The sequence below is a fragment of the Medicago truncatula genome, chromosome 1, assembly GCF_003473485.1.
Source record: "Medicago truncatula cultivar Jemalong A17 chromosome 1, MtrunA17r5.0-ANR, whole genome shotgun sequence".
NCBI lineage: Eukaryota > Viridiplantae > Streptophyta > Magnoliopsida > Fabales > Fabaceae > Medicago > Medicago truncatula.
This window is the reverse complement of record NC_053042.1, coordinates 16,295,888-16,319,065: the sequence shown is the minus strand read 5'-3', so window position 1 is coordinate 16,319,065 and position 23,178 is coordinate 16,295,888. Positions and strand designations below refer to the sequence as shown.

The 23,178-nt window shown below is 31.6% G+C and overlaps 4 protein-coding genes across 5 annotated transcripts; 3 read left to right on the top strand and 1 right to left on the bottom strand.

Moving 5' to 3' along the window:
- Positions 1-674: 674 nt before the first annotated feature.
- LOC112417094 (probable disease resistance protein At4g27220) lies at positions 675-6,138 on the top strand. Its single transcript, XM_024771993.2, has 4 exons — positions 675-767; positions 1,952-4,794; positions 5,292-5,540; positions 5,618-6,138. Exons 2-4 carry the CDS (start codon positions 2,740-2,742, stop codon positions 6,098-6,100), a joined length of 2,787 nt encoding a protein of 928 aa, XP_024627761.1. The 5' UTR covers positions 675-767; positions 1,952-2,739; the 3' UTR covers positions 6,101-6,138.
- On the top strand, positions 6,108-9,789 carry LOC25485773 (uncharacterized). Its single transcript, XM_024771998.2, has 4 exons — positions 6,108-6,341; positions 6,641-7,450; positions 8,398-9,138; positions 9,374-9,789. Exons 2-4 carry the CDS (start codon positions 6,668-6,670, stop codon positions 9,749-9,751), a joined length of 1,902 nt encoding a protein of 633 aa, XP_024627766.1. The 5' UTR covers positions 6,108-6,341; positions 6,641-6,667; the 3' UTR covers positions 9,752-9,789.
- On the top strand, positions 9,781-14,879 carry LOC120580581 (uncharacterized). 2 transcript variants are annotated; one of them, XM_039834528.1, is made up of 4 exons: positions 9,781-9,973; positions 10,107-10,808; positions 10,900-11,724; positions 14,633-14,879. In XM_039834528.1, exons 1-4 carry the CDS (start codon positions 9,809-9,811, stop codon positions 14,654-14,656), a joined length of 1,716 nt encoding a protein of 571 aa, XP_039690462.1. In that variant the 5' UTR covers positions 9,781-9,808; the 3' UTR covers positions 14,657-14,879. The 2 variants fall into 2 exon arrangements, with proteins under 2 accessions (XP_039690462.1, XP_039690463.1); XM_039834529.1 differs by lacking the exon at positions 14,633-14,879 and adding an exon at positions 13,147-13,208.
- Positions 14,880-18,521: 3,642 nt separating this feature from the next.
- On the bottom strand, positions 18,522-20,431 carry LOC25485771 (cytochrome P450 71D11). Its single transcript, XM_013611629.3, has 2 exons — positions 19,477-20,431; positions 18,522-19,345 (listed from the first exon to the last, which is right to left on the bottom strand). The coding sequence occupies exons 1-2, from the start codon at positions 20,371-20,373 to the stop codon at positions 18,728-18,730; spliced, it is 1,515 nt and encodes a 504-aa protein (XP_013467083.1). The 5' UTR covers positions 20,374-20,431; the 3' UTR covers positions 18,522-18,727.
- Positions 20,432-23,178: the final 2,747 nt, after the last annotated feature.

Below are 23,178 nucleotides of genomic sequence, written 5' to 3'. Positions count from 1 at the left end.
CTTTTAAAATTTGTATACGGTTTTAAAGAAAATAATTAGTTGAGTTGATATATCGTAATGGTAAAAAATATAATATTTATTAAAATATCCTTATTAATTGTAGTTAGTGAAGTAGTTAAGTGAAGTGAAATTCAATAAATATCTACTAAAATATCATTTTTTTTTGAAGAGACTAAATTAACCCATCCAAATTGACATCAGAGAGAATCGAATCTGAGATTTTGAGGAGGAGGATACTCCCAGGTCCTAAGCCAATTACCACTAGACCAACCTAAGTGGGGCAACTATAATTATTTTAAAGGGGCAATTATTTTGAGACAAATCCCTCAAAAAAAAGTTATTTTAAGACAAAGAAAAATTGGCAAAGAGATAATTAAAATGAGACCGATTGAATATTATGTTACTCTTCCTAAGCATGCATCTACTAAACAGTCTAGTCCAAATCCTAAAACCCACATCAGAGATTTTGAGCTGAAACAAAAAAGAGCTTTGCACATTGTCTTTTAGATTTGACACTAGTTTGTTTGTTTTTTTTATTTTTTATTTTTAAATAAACTAGTGTCAAATCCTAACACCAAAACTGAAAAATAGCGATGGAAATTTATCTCATATATTTTGCAATTTTTTTATTGAAGTTTGTTTTAATATTTTTTTGTTTTCGTTCTTTTCAAATCATTCAGTTTTAAAGGTTATCTCATATATTCTGTTCATTTCAATGGTTGGAGTATCTTCCTTCCAAAAAAAAAAGGTTGGAGTGTCTTGAACAAGTAAGTACGCATTTTTTGTTTGTTTTGAAAAGGCATTAATTTGTTCTTCTTCACTAATAGTTTGTAATTTAAGAGGGTTCATGTTCTTCAAACATGGCCATGGCCAACACGCCTAATGATCTTTCTTTTTTGTAATTTAATAATGTATTCTCGACGCGTAACCGTTGTAACTAAGTTTTTATACCAATTAACGAAAAACTCACATTAACAATTATAACAACGTTGCATGCCCAAACCTGAGTTCGAACTCGATCATTTTTCTTTTTTACTTACCGAATTTAGTATCTTTAACCATATTAATATCTTTCAAACATGGGTCCGCTACTTATTCTCTAGTCGACAATAATTCATCTAGTTTTTTTTGTTAGAGGGTTTGTCTACCTCTCAAACGGACTACTCTAGAAATCACATCTATGTGAGCTCTAAAGTCACATAGATTGTGGTTATCCAATCTATGTGACTACTAGAAAACATTTTCTTGATCTCTAAAATGAATTATATTTATCTCTCAAAAATAAAATGCTTAGGACAAAATATTGAGTTCAGAGTATTACAAAGGAACATAATTATCCAAGAACCCAAAAAAAACAATTAGCACATTGTACATGGGATAAAAACAACACCTTAAAACTTAATTCGGTTTTTTTTTATTTTTTATATAGATAAAAAGTAATTTAATCTTTTTATAAAAATACAAGTCTTAAATTTTTTATTGGTTACCCATGATTGTAATGAAATTCAATTAAACAGTCTACATTTTTTAATTCTAACCAAAGCATGTGTTAATCACCTGATTATTAATGAAATGCTATAAACATCTTTTATTCAAATAAAGAGAGTAATGTGTTAATGTCCTCACATTTCCAACACATTTCCAAATGTTACCCTTGTTCAGGGCCGTTCCTATGAAATTTGTGGTCCGATTCTCAAAATAAAGAGAGGCCCATAAGAAAAAACTCAATTTTTTTTTAAAGAGAAAACAATGTTTATAACGTTTGTTTTGTTTTATTTTTTACGAAAATAATTATAATTTTGTTGTTAGAGCTTTGTTATTTTATACTATAAGTTTGGGCCCCCAAATTTTGGAGGCCCGGTTATGTAGAGCTGCTTGCACCTCCCAGGATCCGGCCCTGTTGTTTCTTTTGCCCTCATCCATAAATAGTATCTTTTACTTTTACTTTCAGATTTTGACTCAAGTCATAAGGAAGAAGAGAAGAAAAGAAAATCAATGGAAATCTTAATTTCTGTTGTTGGAAAAATAGCAGAATATACAGTTGTGCCTATCGGACGTCTAGCAAGTTACTTAATATTCTACAAAGATAACTTCAAGACATTAAACAATCATGTTGGAGACCTTGAGGCTGCAAGAGAAAGAGTGAACCATTCAGTTGCAAGTGAAAGGGGAAATGGTAGAGAAATTGAAAAAGATGTTCTGAATTGGTTGGAGAAAGTGGACGGGGTCATTAAAGAGGCGAATCAGCTTCAAAACGATCCTCGCCGTCCCAATGGTGGGTGCTCAGCATTGTCGTTCCCTAACTTGGTTTTACGTCATCAACTAAGTAGGAATGCCACAAAAATTGCAACAGATGTTGTTCAAGTTCAAGGAAAAGGGATTTTTGATCAAGTTGGTTACCTTCCCCCTCTAGATGTAGTAGCCTCATTCCCAACAAGAGATGGTGAAAAGTATGACACAAGGGAGTCGCTTACGGAGGACATTGTGACGGCTTTAGCAGACCCTACTTCACGCAATATTGGGCTCTGTGGGTTGGGTGGGGTCGGCAAGACCACTCTAGTGGAGAAAGTTGCTCAAATAGCCAAGCAACGTAAGTTGTTCGATAATGTGGTTAAGACAGAAGTATCGAAAAATCCAGACATCAAATTAATTCAAGAGCAGATTGCAGATTTTTTGAATCTATAATTCAAAGAGACGACTATTCTTGGCAAAGCACAACGCCTAAGACAGAGAATCAAGATGGAGAAAAGTATCCTTATCATTCTAGATAATGTATGGACCAAACTTGATTTGAAAATAGTGGGGATTCCATTTGGTGATGAACATAAAGGTTGTAAATTGTTGATGACAAGTAGAGATCAAGATGTGTTGTTTCAAATGGATGTTCCAAAGGATTTCTCTTTCAAAGTTGAACTTATGAGTGAAAACGAGACATGGAGCTTGTTTCAATTTATGCTTGGGGATGTGGTCAATGATAGCAATTTGAAAGGTATACCATTTCAAGTTGCCCAAAAATGTGCAGGTTTGCCTCTCAGGGTAGTGACGGTAGCGGGTGCAATGAAAAATAAAAGGGATATCCGGTCTTGGAAAAATGCATTCAGACAATTACAAAGTAATGATCATACAGATCAGATGGATTCCGAAACTTATTCTGCTTTGGAATTAAGCTACAGCTCATTGCAAAGTGATGAAATGAGGGCTCTCTTCTTACTTTTTGCATCACTGCCAGGTAATGATATCGAATACTTTCTCCAAGTTGCAATGGGATTAGACATATTGAAGCATACAGTGGATGATGCAAGAAACAAACTTTACACAATAATCAAATCTTTGGAGGCGACTTGTCTTCTGCTTGAAGTTAAAACAGATGCAAAGATCCAAATGCATGACTTTGTTCGTGATTTTGCTATCTCCATAGCATGTAGGGACAAACATTTATTTATAAGAAAACAATTTGATGAGAAATGGCCAACCAAGGATTTTTTGAAAAGGTGCACGCAGATCGTTCTCGATAGGTGTTATATGCAAGAGCTTCCTGAAACGATTGATTGTCCAAACATTAAGCTTTTCTATTTTTGCAATAACAATCAATCTTTAGAAATCCCTGATACCTTTTTTGAGGGTATGAGAAGCCTTGTAGCGCTAGATTTAACGTCTTTGAACTTGTCATCATTACCCACATCATTTCGGTTTCTAACAGGCCTTCAAACATTGTGTTTGAATCATTGCATTTTGGAAAACATGGATGCAATAGAAGCTTTGCAAAATTTGGAAATTCTTCGCCTCTGGAAATCTTCAATGACAAAGTTGCCAAGAGAAATAGGGAAATTGACTCAATTGAGAATGCTTGATTTAAACCATTCAGGAATAGAAGTGGTCCCACCCAACATCATATCAAGTTTGACTAACTTGGAGGAGTTGTACATGGGAAATACCTCTATTAATTGGAAAGATGTGAATTCAACAGTTCAAAATGGAAATGCTAGCATTGCCGAGCTTCGAAAACTACCCAACTTGACAGCTTTAGAATTGCACATTCGCGAGACTTGGATGTTGCCAAGGGACTTGCAACTGGTGTTTGAGAAGCTGGAAAAATATAAAATAGCTATTGGAGATGTATGGGACTGGTCTGACATTAAGGATGGAACTTTAAAAACATTGATGCTCAAACTTGGTACAAACATACATTTGGAGCATGGAATTAAAGTATTGATTAAAGGTGTTGAGAATTTGTACCTGGATGATGTAGATGGAATTCAAAATGTGCTTTATCAACTAAATGGGGAAGGATTTCCGTTTCTGAAACATCTCCACGTCCAAAATAATGCAAATATGAAGCACATTGTTGACTTTAAAAATAAGAGGAATCAAATCCATGTGTCCTTTCCCATCTTGGAAACACTAGTACTTCACAGTCTTAAAAACTTGGAGCATATATGTCATGGTCAACCTTCAAATACTTCTTTTGGAAATCTCAGTGTTATCAAAGTAAAAAATTGTGTCCAATTAAAATATCTATTCTCCTCTGCAATGGTTAAAGAACTTTCCCACATTTCTAAGATTGAAGTTTGTCGGTGCAATTCTATGAAGGAGATAGTGTTCGGAGACAACAATTCAAGTGCAAATAATGATATCACCGATGAAAAAATTGAGTTTCTTCTACTGCGTTCTTTGACTTTAGAACATTTGCAGACACTTGATAATTTTTCCTCTTACTATTTGACACATTTGAGAAGTAAGCAAAAGTATCAAGGTCTAGAGCCTTACACTTCTACACCATTTTTCAATGCTCAGGTATGTTATTTTGTCTTCAGCTTCATTAGATACAAATGATGTATTTTTTAATTTTGTGAACAGACAAATTAATTAATGAATAAATTGGTACTTTTAGTGAAAAAACAATTGAGCAAAAATAACGTAAATGAGCAAGATTAATATTTGTTGTTCAAAAAACAATTATGCTTACTTATTTATTTTCTAACTACAAAACTATAGTGGATGTATATCGCCATTTCAAGAACTGATAAAAGTAATAACGATTACATCTTGCTCAAGATTTGCAATGTTAAAAGTTAGTTTTTATACTTTAGAAATGTTTAACTAGATTCTTGTATTTAAATATTTCATATTGTTTCATAGTTTTTACTTTTTCATTAAACTATTAGTTTTTCATATTCTTGTATATCAAATTGTATTACTCATCTCTGAAATTGTATTACTCTTATATTGCATATCACTCTTGTATTGTATAAGCCTTCAGTAATGATTTCTGTTTGTTTGGTTTTATGTAGGTTGAGTTTCCGAATTTGGATACCCTTAAATTGAGCTCACTTCTCAATTTGAATCAAGTTTGGCATGATAATCATCAATCTATGTGCAACTTGACTTGCTTGATTGTGGATAATTGTGTTGGATTGAAGTATTTATTCTCCTCTACTTTGGTTGAAAGTTTTATGAACCTTAAACACCTTGAAATAAGTAATTGTTCTATGATGGAGGAGATAATAGTTAAAGAAGATAGAAATAATGCAGTAAAAGAGGTATGGTAATTCTACTATCGGGAACTTGCAATTTAAATAATTATTTATACTAATAGTGGTTATTTACGAATTCATAGGTTCATTTCTTGAAATTAGAGAAAATCATATTGAAGGATATGGACAACTTGAAGACAGTATGGCATCACCAATTTAAAACATTGAAGATGTTGGAAGTGAACAATTGTAAGAAAATTGTGGTGGTTTTTCCTTCTTCAATGCAAAACACATATAATGAGCTTGAGATGTTGGAGGTTAGAAATTGTGCTTCAGTTGAAGAAATATTTGAACTGACTTTGAATGAAAATAACAGTGTAGAGGAAACATCACATTTGAAAGAGCTTATTATAATTGGATTGTGGAAGCTGAACAAGATATGGAGTGGAGATCCTCAAGGAATTCTTAGTTTTCAAAATCTAATAAATATACATCTAGTTAAGTGTATAAGCTTGGAGTATCTGTTACCACTCTCCGTAGCCATTCGTTGCTCACATCTCAAGGAACTTAGTCTAAAATATTGTGTAAACATGAAGGATTGTTGCAGCGGAGGAGAAAGAATCTAGAGCGAATGAAGCTCCCATATTTGAGTTTAATCAACTAAGTACTTTATTGCTTTGGGGCTCAGATAAACTCAATGGTTTCTATGTTGGAAATCATACTCTAGCATGCCCATCTTTGAGGAAAATTAATGTTACTGGTTGTATAAATTTGAATTTGTTCAGAACTCTGTCTACAAAAAACTCCAATTTTCGAGATGAAGAACAATCGGTTTCAACAAAGCAACCACTTTTCATTGCCGAAGAGGTATGCATATCATATAAATTTTAAATATCATAATTTTTACAGTAAGGGATTAGTGTTATTCATTTGAAATATCAAACAGTTATTATACTTATATTCAATTGAATGACTCTGGTTCATTCAACTCTAACAGTTGAATTAGATGGTGTAAACACAGTCACTGTCTATTGTCTTTTATCAATAAAAAATATTTATTTGTGATTTCTAAATTAAAAATGCAATTTTGTTTTTTTGGAGTACTAAAGTTTCACAAAGTAATAAAATGTGTAATTCTGTTACATTGTTGTTTAAATATTTTTTAGGTGATTCCAAACTTGGAGGAGTTGAGGATGGAACAGGCAAATGCTGACATGATATTGCAAACCCAAAACTCAAGTGCCCTCTTTAGCAGATTGACCTGTGTAGGCTTGACTAGCTATAAGATTGAAGGGGCTAGATTTCCTCATTGGTTTCTTGGAAATGTGCATACTCTTGAGTCACTAATTGTTGAGGTGAGTCACTTCAAGGAGATATTTCAAGATAAAGGAGAAATAAGTGAGAAGACTCATACACAAATAAAAAATCTGTCATTGAATGAATTACCTAAACTTCAACATATATGTGAGGAAGGATCCCAAATTGACCCAGTTCTTGAGTTCCTTGAATGCTTACTGGTTCGTAGTTGTTCTAGTTTGTCAAATTTGATGCCTTCCTCCGTCACCCTTAATCATCTCACTAAGTTAGAGGTAATGAAATGCGATCGGCTAAAATATTTAATCACAACTCATACAGCGCGAAGTTTGGGTAATCTCACAATGTTGAAAATAGAAGACTGCAGTTCACTTGAAGAAATAATTACTGGAGTAGAAAATGTTGACATTGCTTTTATAAGTTTACAAATTTTGAAACTGGAATGTTTGCCAAGCCTCGTCAAATTTTGCTCTAGTAAGTGTTTCATGAAGTTTCCATTGTTGGAGGAAGTAACTGTGAGGGAATGTCCTCGCATGAAGATTTTTTCAACGGGAAACACAAGTACACCAATTCTTCAAAAAGTTAAAATTGCAGAAAATGATGAAGAATGGGTATGGAAGGCAAACCTGAACGATACAATATACAACATGTTTGAAGTTAAGGTATGCTTGGTTCACTACTTTATTTCTCGTGTAACAATATCATGAATTGTGTTTCTAGTTTTCTGTTCTCTTTGGATGTATAAAGTTGATTTTTTATTTACGTTAGAAACTTTGTAGAAAAACAACTATTTGGAGATTTTAAAAGTATATCGCAAATACTGTAAAAAAATAAAAAGCAAAAGAGATACATAGTATCAAAAGAAAGAAAATCATATTTGTCAAAAAAATCATAGAAATGGACCCTGAAAACCAAATGATTGAGCTCAAGTGGTTACAAGGGCTCATTTCCTTTAGGAACCAAGTTATTCAGCTTTACCAAGGACGAACCGTTCGTGAGAAAATGAGCTCGATTCATGGGTGAAATATTTTTTGGCCAAGCCTCCCAGCTCATTTTCTTTAAGAACTGGAGGTTTAACACCAAAAAAAGAAATAGAACCTAAGGTTATAATGGAGCCCATATACCCAAAAAAAATGATGAACTTCAAGAGTTTGTCGTCTTTTTTGGATAGCAAAACGTACGTTCATATATGAACTTGACTACTAATTCTTAATAGCATAATTTTAGGCTTGTTAAAAAATATTGTTAAGAAACATGACATCCACGGAAAGAAGAGAAAAAGCTTAAAGTCATAAGATCAATGTAAAATTGGTACAAAATGATGAAAAGTATTTTTACATGAGGTGATTACATCCTATATATATAGAGCACTATACTAACAATCTACACACTAACAACCAACTACTAATATTTTTTTTGACTAGACTAATTTTAAAAGTTATCATTAGGGAAGATTATTATTATTATTATTATTATTATCCTTAATTTTAAAATGAATAGAATTGTTAAATTGAGTTTTACATTAATTAGTGTGTAAAAGACTATTTTGTAAGTGCATTATATTTTACTACTTTTGTTGAACTAACTCACAATACAATTGTTTTAACAGATCGGATTTGGTAGTTTCAAGCATTTAAAACTTTCTGATTATCCTGAGTTAAAAGAAATGTGGTATGGTCAACTTCAGCATAACACATTTAGGAGTTTGAAGTATCTAGTTGTTCATAAATGTGATTTTTTATCAGATGTGCTTTTTCATCCTAACTTGCTAGAAGTGTTGATGAATCTGGAAGAATTAGACGTTGAAGAATGTAATTCATTGGAGGCAGTTTTTGATTTGAAAGGTGAATTTGTCAAGGAAATTGTTGTGCAGAATTATAGTCAATTGAAGAAATTAAAACTATCTAATCTTCCAAAACTGAAACATGTATGGAAGGAGGACCCACATTACACTATGAGGTTTCAAAATTTAAGCTATGTATCTGTTGTGGAATGTGAAAGCTTGATAAGCCTCTTTCCACTCTCAGTGGGTAGAGATATGATGCAACTTCAAAGTCTTCGAGTAAGTAAGTGTGAGATTCAAGAAATTGTTGCCGAGGAGGAAGGAATTGATGAGATAGTTCAATTTATGTTTCCTCATTTAACATCCATTACACTTGATTGTTTGACCCAACTGAAGGCATTCTTTGTCGGGGTCCATTCCCTTCAATGTAAATCATTGAAAACAATCATCTTGTCTGGATGTCCGAAAATAGAGCTATTTAAGGCAGAAACTTTGAGACACCAAGAAAGTTTCAGAAATGATGAGCAAAATATCTCAACATATCAACCTCTTTTTGTGATCGAAGAAGTAAGGGTAGCGTCAAATATATATCATATTCTTCCTCTACATGCACAATTTTTTTTTTCTCTTTCTTTTCAATGTTTATATATTCAACATGTCTATTACGTTGGTTGATTGTTATTGATTGATAGTTTTATGTGATAATATTCTACTTAACACAAGGTAGAATGTTTTTAATTGTTTCAAAAACTGATAGGGGAAAATATATATATGTTTCTCAAGTATAATTTTGGTTTTGCAGGAGGTACTTACAAGTGTGGAGAGTACACCTCGATTTAGCCCGCGACTCAAAGAATTGAAATTATGGCAGTTGCACAAGCTTAAATATATATGTAAAGAAGGATTTCAAATGGATCCTTTTCTACATTTTATTGAAAGCATTGATGTTTACCAGTGTTCCAGTCTGATAAAGTTGGTTCCATCCTCAGTTACCTTTAGTTACATGACCTATTTGGAGGTAACAAGCTGCAATGGGTTGAAAAATTTGATAACACACTCAACAGCAAAGAGTCTTGTCAAACTCATAACAATGAAGATTACAATGTGTAATTGGCTTGAGGATATAGTGAACGGTAAAGAAGATGAGACAAACGAGATATCCTTTTGCAGTTTACAATAGATAGAACTAGTTTCTTTACAAAGGCTCTGTCGATTTTGCTCATGCCGATGCCCGATTATGTTTCCATTGCTGGAAGTTGTAGTTGTCAAAGAATGTCCTCGAATGGAACTTTTTTCATTAGGAGTTACCAACACAACAAATCTTCAAAACGTACAAACTGAGGAAGGAAATCATTGGGAGGGTGACCTCAATGGAACCATAAAGAAGATGTTTGATGAGAAGGTATGTTTTACTTTCATCCATTAATTTAATTTATTATATTTGGGTTACTTTAAGACTATTTATCTAGATCATGTTCATTTGGAAGGTGGAAGATTATTGTTTAAAAGCAATTTTTATTAATTTGAATAATCAGGTTGCATTTGGTGAATTCAAGTACTTAGCCTTATCTGACTATCCTGAGCTAAAGGATTTGTGGTATGGTCAACTTCATCATAGCGTGTTCTGCAATTTGAAACATCTTGTGGTAGAAAGATGTGATTTTTTATCACATGTACTTTTTCCATCAAATGTTCTTCAAGTGCTACTTGGATTGGAAGAACTAGAAGTAAAAGATTGTGATTCATTAGAAGCAGTGTTTGATGTGAAAGGTATGAAGTCACAAGAAATATTGATTAAACAGAAAACTCAGCTGAAAAGATTGACTTTGTCTAGCTTACCTAAATTGAAGCACATATGGAATGAGGATCCTCATGAAATTATCAGCTTTGGAAACTTATGCAAGGTGGATGCTTCTATGTGCCAAAGCTTGTTATATATCTTTCCATATTCACTATGCCTAGAACTTGGACATCTTGAAATGCTTGAGATAAATTCTTGCGGAGTGAAGGAAATTGTTGCAATGGAAGAAACTAGGTCAATGGAAATTAATTTTAATTTTCCCAAGTTAAAAATTATGGTACTATGTCTTTTGACAAATCTTAAGAGTTTCTATCAAGGAAAGCATACTTTAGATTGCCCTTCATTGAAGACTTTGAATGTATATCGTTGTGAAGCATTAAGAATGTTTTCTTTCAACAATTTAGACTTGCAACAAGCCCTGTTTTGTATTGAAAAGGTAAATCCCAACATACCTTGTTTTTCTTTATTTATGAGTGTAATAATACGCTAGTATTTATTTATTTTCATTTTGGATGCTTATTTTTCAGTTGAGCCCCAACCTAGATGAATTGGCAGTAAATGGCACAGATATGTTGGGAATATTGAATGGTTATTGTCAAGAAGACATCTTTCATAAAGTTGAACGTCTTCGTTTGCAATGCTTCGATGAAACTCCAACTATTCTCCTAAATGATTTCCATACAATATTTCCTAATCTTGAAACATTTCATGTTTGTAATGGTTCCTTTGAAATATTGTTCCCCACTAAAGGAACCACTTATCATCTCACTACGCAAATTTCAATGCAAATAAGAAATTTGTGGATTTTTGAATTGGAAAAGCTCGAGCACATATGGCAGGAAAACTTTCCACCGGATCATCCTCTGCTTCAACATCTTGAAGACTTTTATGTATCGAATTGTCCAAGTTTAATAAGCTTGGTACCATCATCAACATCTTTCACAAATTTAACCAAGTTGGAAGTGGAAAATTGCAAAGAACTGACCTATTTGATAACATCTTCAACAGCAAAAAGCTTAGTTCAACTCCAAACATTAAAAATAAAGAATTGTGAGAAGATGTTGGATGTCGTGAAGATTGACAATGAAAAAGAAAAGGAAAACATTGTATTTGAAAACTTGGAAAACTTGGAATTTACTTTGTTGCCAAGTTTGAGAAGCTTCTGCTATGGGAAACAAGCATTCATATTCCCATTTTTGCTCAGTTTCATTGTTATAGGATGTCCTCAAATGAAGATCTTCTCATTTGCACTCACAGTAGCACCGTACCTCACAACAATCAATGTGGGAGAAGAAAATATGCTATGGAAAGGTGATCTTAACACAACTATTGAACAAATGTTCATAGAAAAGGTACACAACGTCATTATTATTTATGAAAATTGTTTACTTTATTATTCACATAATTAAACAAGGCTCACAATATTAATTTGGTGCATGTTTGGACGATGACTTTAAAATTAATTATGGATTTACTTCAAAGTTCCAAGTTCCTGAAAAGAAAATTTAAATAGCTACAAACATCCTAATATCTACATTCATTAATTAGTTTTTTTGTTCATTCTACTTTATTTTCCCTATGCATGAAAGTTTAGCACTAAATGTTTGAGACCTAATTCGCAAAACAAAATGATTTTTTTTATTTTTTTTTGTGGTGGCCAGGGTTTGAACCTCGGACCTTACATATTTTTATGCATTGTTCATACCAACTGAACTAAGCTCACGAGAAAAAAAATAAAAAACTGAATATTTTTAGAAAACAAAATGATCTAATGAAAGGGCTTTAGCTCCTTTTCTATTAAAAAAAAAGTTTAATGAAACATACTTTTTTATTTTTTTTTTATTTTTTATATTTTAAAATTATAATGAAACATACTATGTCATAGAAATTGAGAAAGAGAGTGCCTTTTCTATACAAGTTACTACCTCCGTTCCTAATTATAAGACCCTTTTGAAAATTTTTTTGTCCCTTTTTATAAGACCTCTTTTCTATTTCCAACTACATTAATTATTTCTTTACATATATGCTCCTATTTATTATACATCTTTTTTTTCAATCAGTAATAAATAGAATGTTGAAAACATAAACCAACACTCTTTCTTAAAGGATAAAATTGTAAAAACAATAGTAATTACAAACATATTTAATACAAATATCCACTATCTTAATTCCCGTTATTTTTTCAAAAGGACCTTATAATTAGGGACAGAGATAGTACTTTTGTTTTATGGGAAATGTTAACTAGTGCTCCCGGGGACACTGATTAAGGAAGCCAAATGTAGTAATGTTACGTTGAAACTTGTACATTTAAGGTCTTGAAAGTATAAAAAGTGATATTTTTAATTTAAAACTTCCTCTTTTTAACTTCCTTAACCAGGTTAACATGACCCTTGTTTTATCTATAAAAAAAAACATATGGTATAATAATCAAACTGAATATTATTATTATTATTATTATTTTTTTTTATTATTATTATTATTATTATTATTATTACTACTACTACTATTATTATTATTATTATTATTATTATTATTATTTTAGAAAAATAAAACTATATAAATTGTTAAGTTATTCTTCAAAAAAAAGTTGTTACGTGATTTTAAAATTATGTTTCAGACTTTATCTTAAAATCAATTTACCATTTTCGATTTACGGTTGCAATTGATTTAAGTACTTCGAAATTAAAAGAGTGGATAGTGAACTTTTTGAGCAAACGTTACCAATAGGGGCTGATATATTTGTTAATTAATTAATGTTAACATTTTGTCAACAGGAAGTCCCACATTCTAATTAATATGTTGAATGAGACCATAATCTATCCTCACATTTGCAAGGTACCCAACACGAAATTCTTCTCTTTTCAAACATTTTATTTTTTTCACTAGTGAATTATTCTGAGTATCATTTAATTGTGGAGTGTTTTGTTTATTCTTGACTGAAATATTTTGGAACATATTTTGTTTATTTTTCCTTCTATTTTGAATCACCAGTTATTAAAATTATTAAGGTTGAAATATATTTTTAATTCCATTTTTTTTTTTGTAATAATATATATATATATATATATTTTTAATAATTTTGAGTCTTGTAAAAATAATAATTTGTTTTTTTATCAGAACTGATATCCTTTAGAACTTATTGCTTTAGAAGTTAGTTCTGTTTTCTTGTAAAAACAAAGTTATCACTTTTTGTTTAAAGGGAATGAGTTGATGTGCTAAGATATACCCTTCATATTGGGATGGAATTTTTTTTCTTATTTTTGGATATGTGATAAAATCTGCAATGGCCATGAGACAAATGGTTTATCAAGTATCTGCAGTCTGCAGATAAAATAAAATGATATTTTAATTACCCATTAGTTAGTTGATACAAATGCAAATATAATGGTATATGTATCAGCAGATATCTATTTCTTTTTGTAAATTAAAAAAAATTGTTAAGATACCCAATTATTTAAATAAATTACTTCTATATATTCCCATATATTACTTTTTTTTTTTTTGTTGTTTTATGAAAACTATTTTGTTGTAAAAGAAGAAATAACCTAAGTTAGCCAAATACAACAACATAACATAACATACATTCGAAGTTGACACACATGGAACAGATTGTATTCAAAAGGGGCACAACACCTATAGTGAAGTCTTGTCTTGCATTTGCTCTTATAGACATCTTTATATTGTGTAATTCCTACAAGACGTAACTTGCGTAAGCTCTCACTCAATCTTCTAGATATTGAATTTTTCTGAGTATGGTTAATCCTAAGTCTTAGATGACAATAAAACGAGGTATAGAATAGAGAGTAAGGGTAAAAACCCTAATTAAGAATTGGAGTTTTAAACAGGCATTACTAATTAAAATTGGTAACAACAAATAGACATAATATGGTTAAGATAAGGGTGATAATTGTTCGATTAAGTTATGTGTATAATAGTTAATATGACATATGGCAAGTATGATTCCCACATTGTCCGGAGTTGGCCAATTGAAAAACCGTATTTAGCCTTTTAATGAGTTAATTGTGATATTTGTTAAATGTGTAAATTAGAAGTGTTACAGGAATTGTGCATGCACGTGTCTTGTGATTAAATGTGTATTCATGTGAGTGATAATGTGTCCGTTGGAAGAAAACTTATGTCTTATGAAAGAATTGAATTGATGTTATTTATACGTGTTTGTCTTGTTTATTATTATACTTTATGAAACTTGATTACTCATCCTTTCGTGTATTTGTGTTTGACGATTGCGATGACGCACAGGCGCAAGAAACATGTGAGAAGTAGTGTCAAGAAGCTATTTATATTGATGTTTGGAAGACTTTCTTTTATTTTCTATTTATGTTGTTATTTGATTGGCTTGCATGTCAAGTACCTTGTATTGTAATTTTACTCGAGGGATTCTTTTACTATATTATCTATTTGTTTAATGGATCACTCTTTTTATTTCAAAAAATTAAATATCTATATTTGGACTAATGGTATGCATGTTATGCCTGTGTGCTAGTGTTTTGTGAAATCATTGTTAAAAGTTTCTATTGGAGATATTGCTTGGGTTTGGAATCAGCGGAACTATATAATTCAAAACAATCTAAATTTTAGGTGGGGCATCTACACCATGTTTTCCGAATACACCCATCCCTGCATCTAATGATAATATATTACATAAATGTCAAAATTAAGAGAAAAACGCAACAATAGAGAATGCCATGGAAAGACAAAACATTAGGACATAAAAGGCCTAACCCGTCCAAATTTCTTTACAGTAGTATAAGAAAGATGTAGTATGTATATATTGTCTTCGTTCTTTTTTAAGTTTCATTTTTCATAAAATAATTGATCCTTTATAATTGTCGTTTTCAAATTTCAAAGTAGCATTAAATTTTACTTTTTCAAAATTACCTCTTCTTATTTATTGCAGAGATAAATAAGTGAGTTGAGATGATAAATAAATAAAGTTAAACCAGGAAATAGGCAAGTTTGTTTGTGAAAAGTGTAACACCCTTAAACCCCACATACGATATTTAATAATGAAATCAACGATTAATCACAAAGGTTCAAGATGTTACTTCATCATTAATCCAAAACAATCATAATCCATTATAATTCATAAACAGTTGCAGCGGAATCTCAACATAAAACAACATAAAGACATGATTCTCAAAATCCCATATACTTCCTCATAAGAACTCAAGGGTTCCTCAAAACATAAATCCAACGGATAAAATAAATCCCCGACACCTAATCAGAGCATTACTACTAAGACTCTAAAAGCATAAGCAAAGAAGAAGGATGGGCATCACGCCGTCCTCGAAAACTCACGTCGACCAAGCGTCCTCAACCTGCACGTCTACACCATGGAAATGCAATCAACCAAAAAATTCACTGGAGGGTAAGATATACATTCACCATAAAGAGGATATGAACTCACACATAATCTTTAAGATTCAAGTATAAATACACATATTTACATTTCATCTCATTAAGTGTAAAATTCAAAAATAATTTATTTGATTAAGTTAGATTGTCAGAAGTTTCTTTCAGTTGTGATTTAACATTAGAAGTCTATTGTTTGTGTGCTTGAGCATTTGTAATCTTTAGTGATTATAGTAAAAATTCCATGGAAATACAACGGGACTAGACTACTCTCGATTTTTGAGAGGAATTAGTATAAATTTATTTCTCTCTCACACACACACAAATGTTCATCTCGTACTCATTATTTTTTTTCCTTTTCAATTTTATTTGATTCAAAAATTGTGTAATTGAGAATAAATATTTGTGGGGAAGAACATTTCACTGGGTCAACTCTTATTTGCGATGTTTATTGCCTTGAGAAAATTGCTTTGACAACATTTTCAACTTGCTTCCAGTTTTACAGTTTCCTTAAGTAAATGAATCCCATTTTTAGTAAGCTCTTGAGTTTAACATGTCTTGAATAAATTGGCGATCGGGTTTCTTTCTAAAAAGTCGTTCAATCATCATCGTTAGATCTTTAAAAAAGTTTGACTTAATTATAACTATTTCTAAAATCATTTACATGATTGATCATAATTTGTGGACAGTGACTATTGATATCGTTGGTACGGTTACGTTCCAAGTTTTTTAATATATTGGTTTTGTTGTATGATAAAGAGGATGAATCAGCTAAGGCTTCTTCTCATCATCAACCTGTAAGAGGGAGCTTCTTAAGTCTCTTGCCTCCACAAATGGAAACTCCAAAGAAAAATGAATCACAATGATCTAAAACTAATATCTTACAGGTTTTCTAGTAGGCTATGACCAAATGCTGATAACTTCTGATTGGTTTTCTTTTTGGTACATTCTTTGTTAGTTTGATTTTATAGTTTTTGAAAACCAAGGTTCTGAAAACTTCTGGTTTTGGATAGCTGGTTTTTTTGTTGGCTTACTGGGATATTTATTGTTTAGAGAAATCATTTAAGGTGTATATTCTTTAATTCACCTAAAATTTATTGTAACTGCTATTGGTGAAGTGCTGATAAAATTCTGCAATTCACATACCTTCATAGTATTCTTTCCCCTTTGGTATATATAGAGGTTGTTTATTTGTTTGTAGGCTAATACTCTCTCCTGTCTGTTTTCCCCTTTGGTATATTACCCCTAAAAGAATTTTAGCCGTTTTCTCCTTATATTGTTTTTTACTTAATCATCTGGTTCTCAAGGAAAAGAGACCTTGATAATCTAGAGTTCAGCGAGAATTAAGTAGAATCTGACTAAGAATTATTCCATTTAGGGTTCAAACTTTTCTCCCTTCGCTATAAATTTGTCAAGCAAAATAAGCAATTTTCATCAATAATAAATCTGCAATATAAGTAAGAACCTCATCACAATTTTTCCTTTATGAGATTTCTGTAAAATGAAAAGTTCAGAATATTATTTCTGAATTACAATGTCTTCCAAAGGCCTCTACCCTTTATTTTCATGACTTTTAGTCCAAGATTAAGGGTTTGTTTTAGATTTTTCAAAAAGTCATTTTTGATGTTCTACTTATGTTTAAAGATTGACTCTCTCTTTCACTGCGCTAACTTCGAGTCCTCTCTAGTCTAGCCAAAACTAATGCATGAAAGCGGCGAATGAAAGCGATATAAAGATCAGTCCAATTGAAATCTTCTTCTTCGACTTTGTTCCTTTTCTTGCCTCGTTATAAAGTTGCTGATTTGTTGGGGTTGTAGTAGGCCGACCTTGGGATCCTATTCATTGTCCCCATCATAGATACTTCTTTGTTCTTTCAAAGTCTTCTTCTTGCATAGAATAACGCAACTGTTGTTGCAAAAACCGGGATTTTAGTAATAGGCGGCATCCCCGCTTAGTTTTGAGTAGGTGGAACCATTCTGTTTTGGTTCTTCTCCACATTCATACCGGGTGATCCAGGAATTAGGCTTTTCTCAATAATTACTTTCTTGAAAAATGATTTATGTTGACAATGAAATAATATTTTGGTTATCTTTTGAAGAAAAGCATTTCTAATAGAAGGGAGAGAAAAACATAACTTATGGCGTCTATACTTTTCAACTAGAATGATTTTTTGCTTTTGTTTAAATCTACCATAAGAAGCTCCAAATTTTACATGCTTATCTGCAAACTCATTACCTTCACAAATGATATGTTGAGTAGAACACGCCAAGGTAGAGTCCCTAAACTAGGAATTTTGCTTTTTTAGTCCCTAAAGCATTTCGGTTTGCAAATTTCGAACGACTTTTTTGTGTGTTTATAAGCCATTCGAGAGATATTTCCCAAACGTTGTTTATAGGCTTAAATAAATAGAGAACCAATACGGCAAAGTAGAGTTAGTAAAAATAACAACATTTCTAGCTCTACTAGTATCGTATACATATGTCATTATTTTATAATAATCAATAAATCTGATCAGAATTCCTAAAAAAAAAAATCCTTAAAAAAAGACTAATCTTTCACCAACCACCCCATCCCTAATTCGAACACCTCCGGCACCAAAAACTGAAGCAATGGGTCCAACACCTTCATTGTTCACACATGCGCCATATACATGAAAAACGTAAATGTTTACTCATTGATTTACTTACCATCGTGGATGCTCTAAGGACCAAATTATTAGTCCCAACACGTATGAATGACCTTATATAAGTTCTTAAGAGGGGAAAAAGAAAGGGCGTATAAGTGAAAGAACAATCATTTTCACGTTTTCTTTGTTCAATTATTACAAAAGTATATATTCATATGCTGTTTATTCCCAACCCTAATAAACCCAACAAAGATAAACAAAGTTTTATTTGAAAAGTAAATGTGAAATAACAAATTTAGAAAGTCCTTAGCTCTACTACAATCCAACAAAGTTTTCTTTTGCTTGCATGGTTTATCTTACCATATAGGAAGAGGAGCAGTAGGTATCAAGTACAAGTCATCTTTTCTTTTGACGGTCGCTCCAAATTGCTCGGTCATGTCTAAGTCCTCACCTTTCGTTCCATCGGGAAGCCTCCAATCAAAGTGATACAACAACAATGCAAGTGCCAACTCAACATTTACCAAACCAAATGTTATGCCCGGGCATATTCTTCTTCCAGAACCAAAAGGAATGTACTCAAAATTATTCCCTTTATAGTCAATAGAGCTACCAATGAATCTCTCTGGATAAAACCTCTCTGGTTCAGTCCAATACTTTGGATCTCTTCCAATCGCCCATGCATTGACTATCACCTTGCTTTTGGTTGGTATATGATAACCATCAATCTCACATGCTTGTTCACATTCTCTTGGAAGTAAAAGAGGAGCTGGAGGGTGTAACCTTAAGGTCTCTTTCACAACTGACTTCAAATAAGTGAGCTCATTAATATAGTTCTCACCAACAATTCCTTTTGTGTTGAACATTTCTCTTACTTCATCTTGTGCTTTCTTCATCACTCTTTCATCCCTTACCAACTCTGCCATTGCCCAAACTATGGTGGTACTCGATGTATCTCCTCCAGCACCAAACATGTCCTGAAAAGTAAAATGCATGTGGCTAATGAGACATGAAAACACTATGTTTCGATGTGGATAATAATAATAATAATAATAATAAGTATCTAACATTCATCTAAATTATACTTCAAGGGGTTTATTATCCTTACTAGGAGTACAGCCTTGATGTTGTTGTCAGTTAAGCATATATCTTTTTCATTATCATTGCGACGTTGGTATTTTAGAAGAACGTCAACCAAATCTTCTTCTGCTTCTTCTTGGCATTCTTTTGCTTTTGAATTTGCTTCTTTATGTTCAATGATGATGTTTTCTAGTATTCGATCAATACGTCTATGCAACCTCTCAAGTTTAGGCCTCAAACCGGAAACAAGTTGAATCCATTTAGATGAAGGAAACAGTTCACCTATGTCAAAACCTCCAGCAATTGATTCTCCCTTCCCCAAAGACGCGAACTCTTCTTGGTCTTTGCATTTGTTTCCAAATGCAGCCCTTGAAAGGATAGCAAATGTCGATGAAACTACAAGTTCAGTGAGGTTGATGGATGACCCTTGCTTCGAACCAATCCTTTTGATGAGATTGGTAAACACTTCTTCTCTTATTGGATGGAATGAACTCACATGTTTTTGCGATAAAAGCTCCATTGTGCATATTTTTCGTAAATGTCTCCAATAATTTCCATAAGGTGAAAAACCAATATTTGTGAATCCATATGATAGTATTTCAATGGCCAAAATTTTAGGCCTAGATGCAAATATTACATCATGGGTTTTAAGTACCTCCTTAGCATAGTCTGGTGAGGAAACAACAATGGCAAAGATCTCTCCTAGTTGTAGTTGCATTAAGGGTCCATGTATTTTGGCCAAGTCTCTTAATTTTTGATGTGGTGTAGAGGTAACTAGATGATGTATGTGTCCTATAATAGGTAGCTTCCATGGTCCTGGGGGTAGGTTTGGAGATGAGCCTTTTTTCTTGAGATTCTTCCTTATTTTCAGTGCTACAAGCATGAAGAGGAAAAAGGATAGTAAGGCAAATATTTTGGAATCCATGGAGAAAGGTGTAGTATAAATGTCAAGGTTCACAAAGATAAAACGAAATAGAAGGATTTGAGATTACATGAGATGTGGAAAAACCAACTAAATGTGTATTATAATTTATAATAAGTGTGTGTTTGGTTCATCGGTATTGAAGAGAATTGATTTTGATAGAGTTGAGTTTGACAGAATTGATTTTGGTTAAAAGTGAGTTGGATGTGAATTGATTTATGTTTGGATACAATAAAGTAAAAAGTGATTTTTATAAATTCATGTTGTTTGGATAGTTTGGATCAAAATTGATTTTGAATGCATAATTACCAAAATGGGTATTAATATCTATTTTATTTGGGGTATCAATATCTATTTAAAATTGGATTTCATTTCTATTTTCTTAAATTATTCAAATTTTTGTTACATCATCAATTTAATTATTGAAGATTAGTAAATTTTTTTTTATTTTTAAAATGCATATTAATTTGAGCTAGGTATATTATATCAATTTTTTACACATATTAATTAACAAATTTTGGCTAAAAAAAATTAACAAATGTTGTTAAACAGTTTTTTCTTAGAAAATAATCTGCCAAAAGTTTAACAGGCTTGCATAAGAAGGAGAAATTAAAGGGCCATTAGAACCCAACTCCATTTTGTGAAAAGAAAAAAAAAATACAAACCAAATTCCATCTTCTTCTCAAACCCAGAGAGAGAATGTTGAAGTTTGCAGTTCAACATGAAGGCTGAAGCAGAAACATGAAAATAAATTGAGAAACCGAAGAAAAAAAAAAGTCATCACTTTGGCTGTGTTATTTTCAACTTTGTAGGAAAATGAAAAAGAAGAGCAAGGTTAATTTGGGAAAGCACATCAACCATAAAAAATTAAATTCCTTAATTCCTTAATTGCTTTTAGTAAACGTGGGTTTGGGGGTAGAAGCACGTTCAGGTGAATCAATTTTTTCAGTTACCCAAACACTAAAAAAAAAAGGCAAAACCGCGTTTCACTTTTCCAAACTCCCGTTTGAGCCTAGAAAACGGGTTACCAAACAAGTACTAACTAGCCACGACTCTAATGCTTTAATGCTGATAAATTATGAACGATTTTTTAACTTTATAAAATTTTGATTTTGATTAAAAGTATTAATATTAGATGTTTGTGAATTTCAAATTATAATAAACTTAACAAACTATATTTATCCTTTTCAATGACACAATTGGTATAATAAATATAATATAAGTTCTCATATTTTTAATGACACAAACAATATAATATTATTATAAGAAAATTTGTTCAATGAGATAACTAGAATAATGAAAAAACCGGTCCAAAATTCTATATTTTCTTTATATAGTATACATACAAGCTTAAATACTTTTTTGATCCCTTATCGCTATTGCGAGGTTCGTATTGATCTCCTAACAAAAAAGATGCATATTGATCCTTTAATTGATTAAAAGGTAACAAATTAGTGATTATCATTCATTTTGTTAGTCAAAGTCAACATTTAGGACACATGGTGTTGATGTAGACACTCAATCAAAGTGACATGTGCCACAACTCTCAAATGTTGACTTTAACCAACAAAATGGATGTAATGACTAAATTATTACCATTTACTCAAATTATATGATAAATATGTACATTTTTTTTGGTTAGAAGATCAATATGAACCTCACAATAAAGATAATAGATAAAAAATGCGTTTAAGCCTTTATAGAACTATTATGTTAGTTTTAAATAATTTAAATTCTTATTTAACCATCAACAAAAGATGAATTAATTAGTTATGCTGAGTTGACACCAATCAAAATCATTTATTTGTCTTCTATTATTTATGTTACCCATGCTCTATTATCCATGAATGATTTTGATCGTTACCAACTCAACATGAATAACTCTACCATCTTATTTGTCAAAAAAACTCTAACCACCATATTGAAGGATAATGTAGTTTTCACCTTTGAATACTGATTATTGCACCAAATAATTAAGTCACCAACTCCTAATTGATAATAATATTTTGGGCATGACCTGCCTCAGAATGAGGGCAATCCTTAATTTTTAGTTAATGGTACAACAAGAATTTTCTTCATCGTACTAATACCAAACTAAATAAATTTGCGGGTCATTTTCCCAATTACATTTAAATTTTCTACCTATCCTATACAACTATTTTAAACATACAATACCATCCACTAGACTGCACCACAAGCTGAGACATACCCCTCCATATAGGGGTGTTAACGGTGTTGTTTGGTTTAGTGTTGATGTTAAAAGTAATTCAAACTGCAAGATAAAAAAATATGTAGTTTAGTTTGGTTTGATTGATTTTTAAAATAAATCCGAATCAAACTAAATTAAATCATTGCAATTTGGGTTGGATTGATTCATGCAGTTTTTTTTAGACAACACAATTTTTTGTTTTCAACATTTAAATCAAATTAAAAAGATAAAACACAACATATTTTCAACAATGTCTCCAGCAATGTTTTAAATTTCATCAAATATTACAATTTCATTTTTATCCAACAATGTTCCATGCTAGATAGACCATAAAAACGTGGACAAAAAGTAAAAGTAACACATAAATACATTTTTAAAATAAAAAGCAAAGAAGAAACTTAACAAGAAAAAAAAAAGTCATTTTATAAAAGTTTCCAATTGACTTTCAATGAGTATTGATGTAGGTGAATATATTTAATTAGTGTTTTTCTTATGTTGCGGTTTGATTAAGTTGGAAATATAAAAACCACAATTCGAACCAAACCATGTAGTTGAGTAAAAATATGATCCAAATACATTTGAACCAAATGCGATTTTTT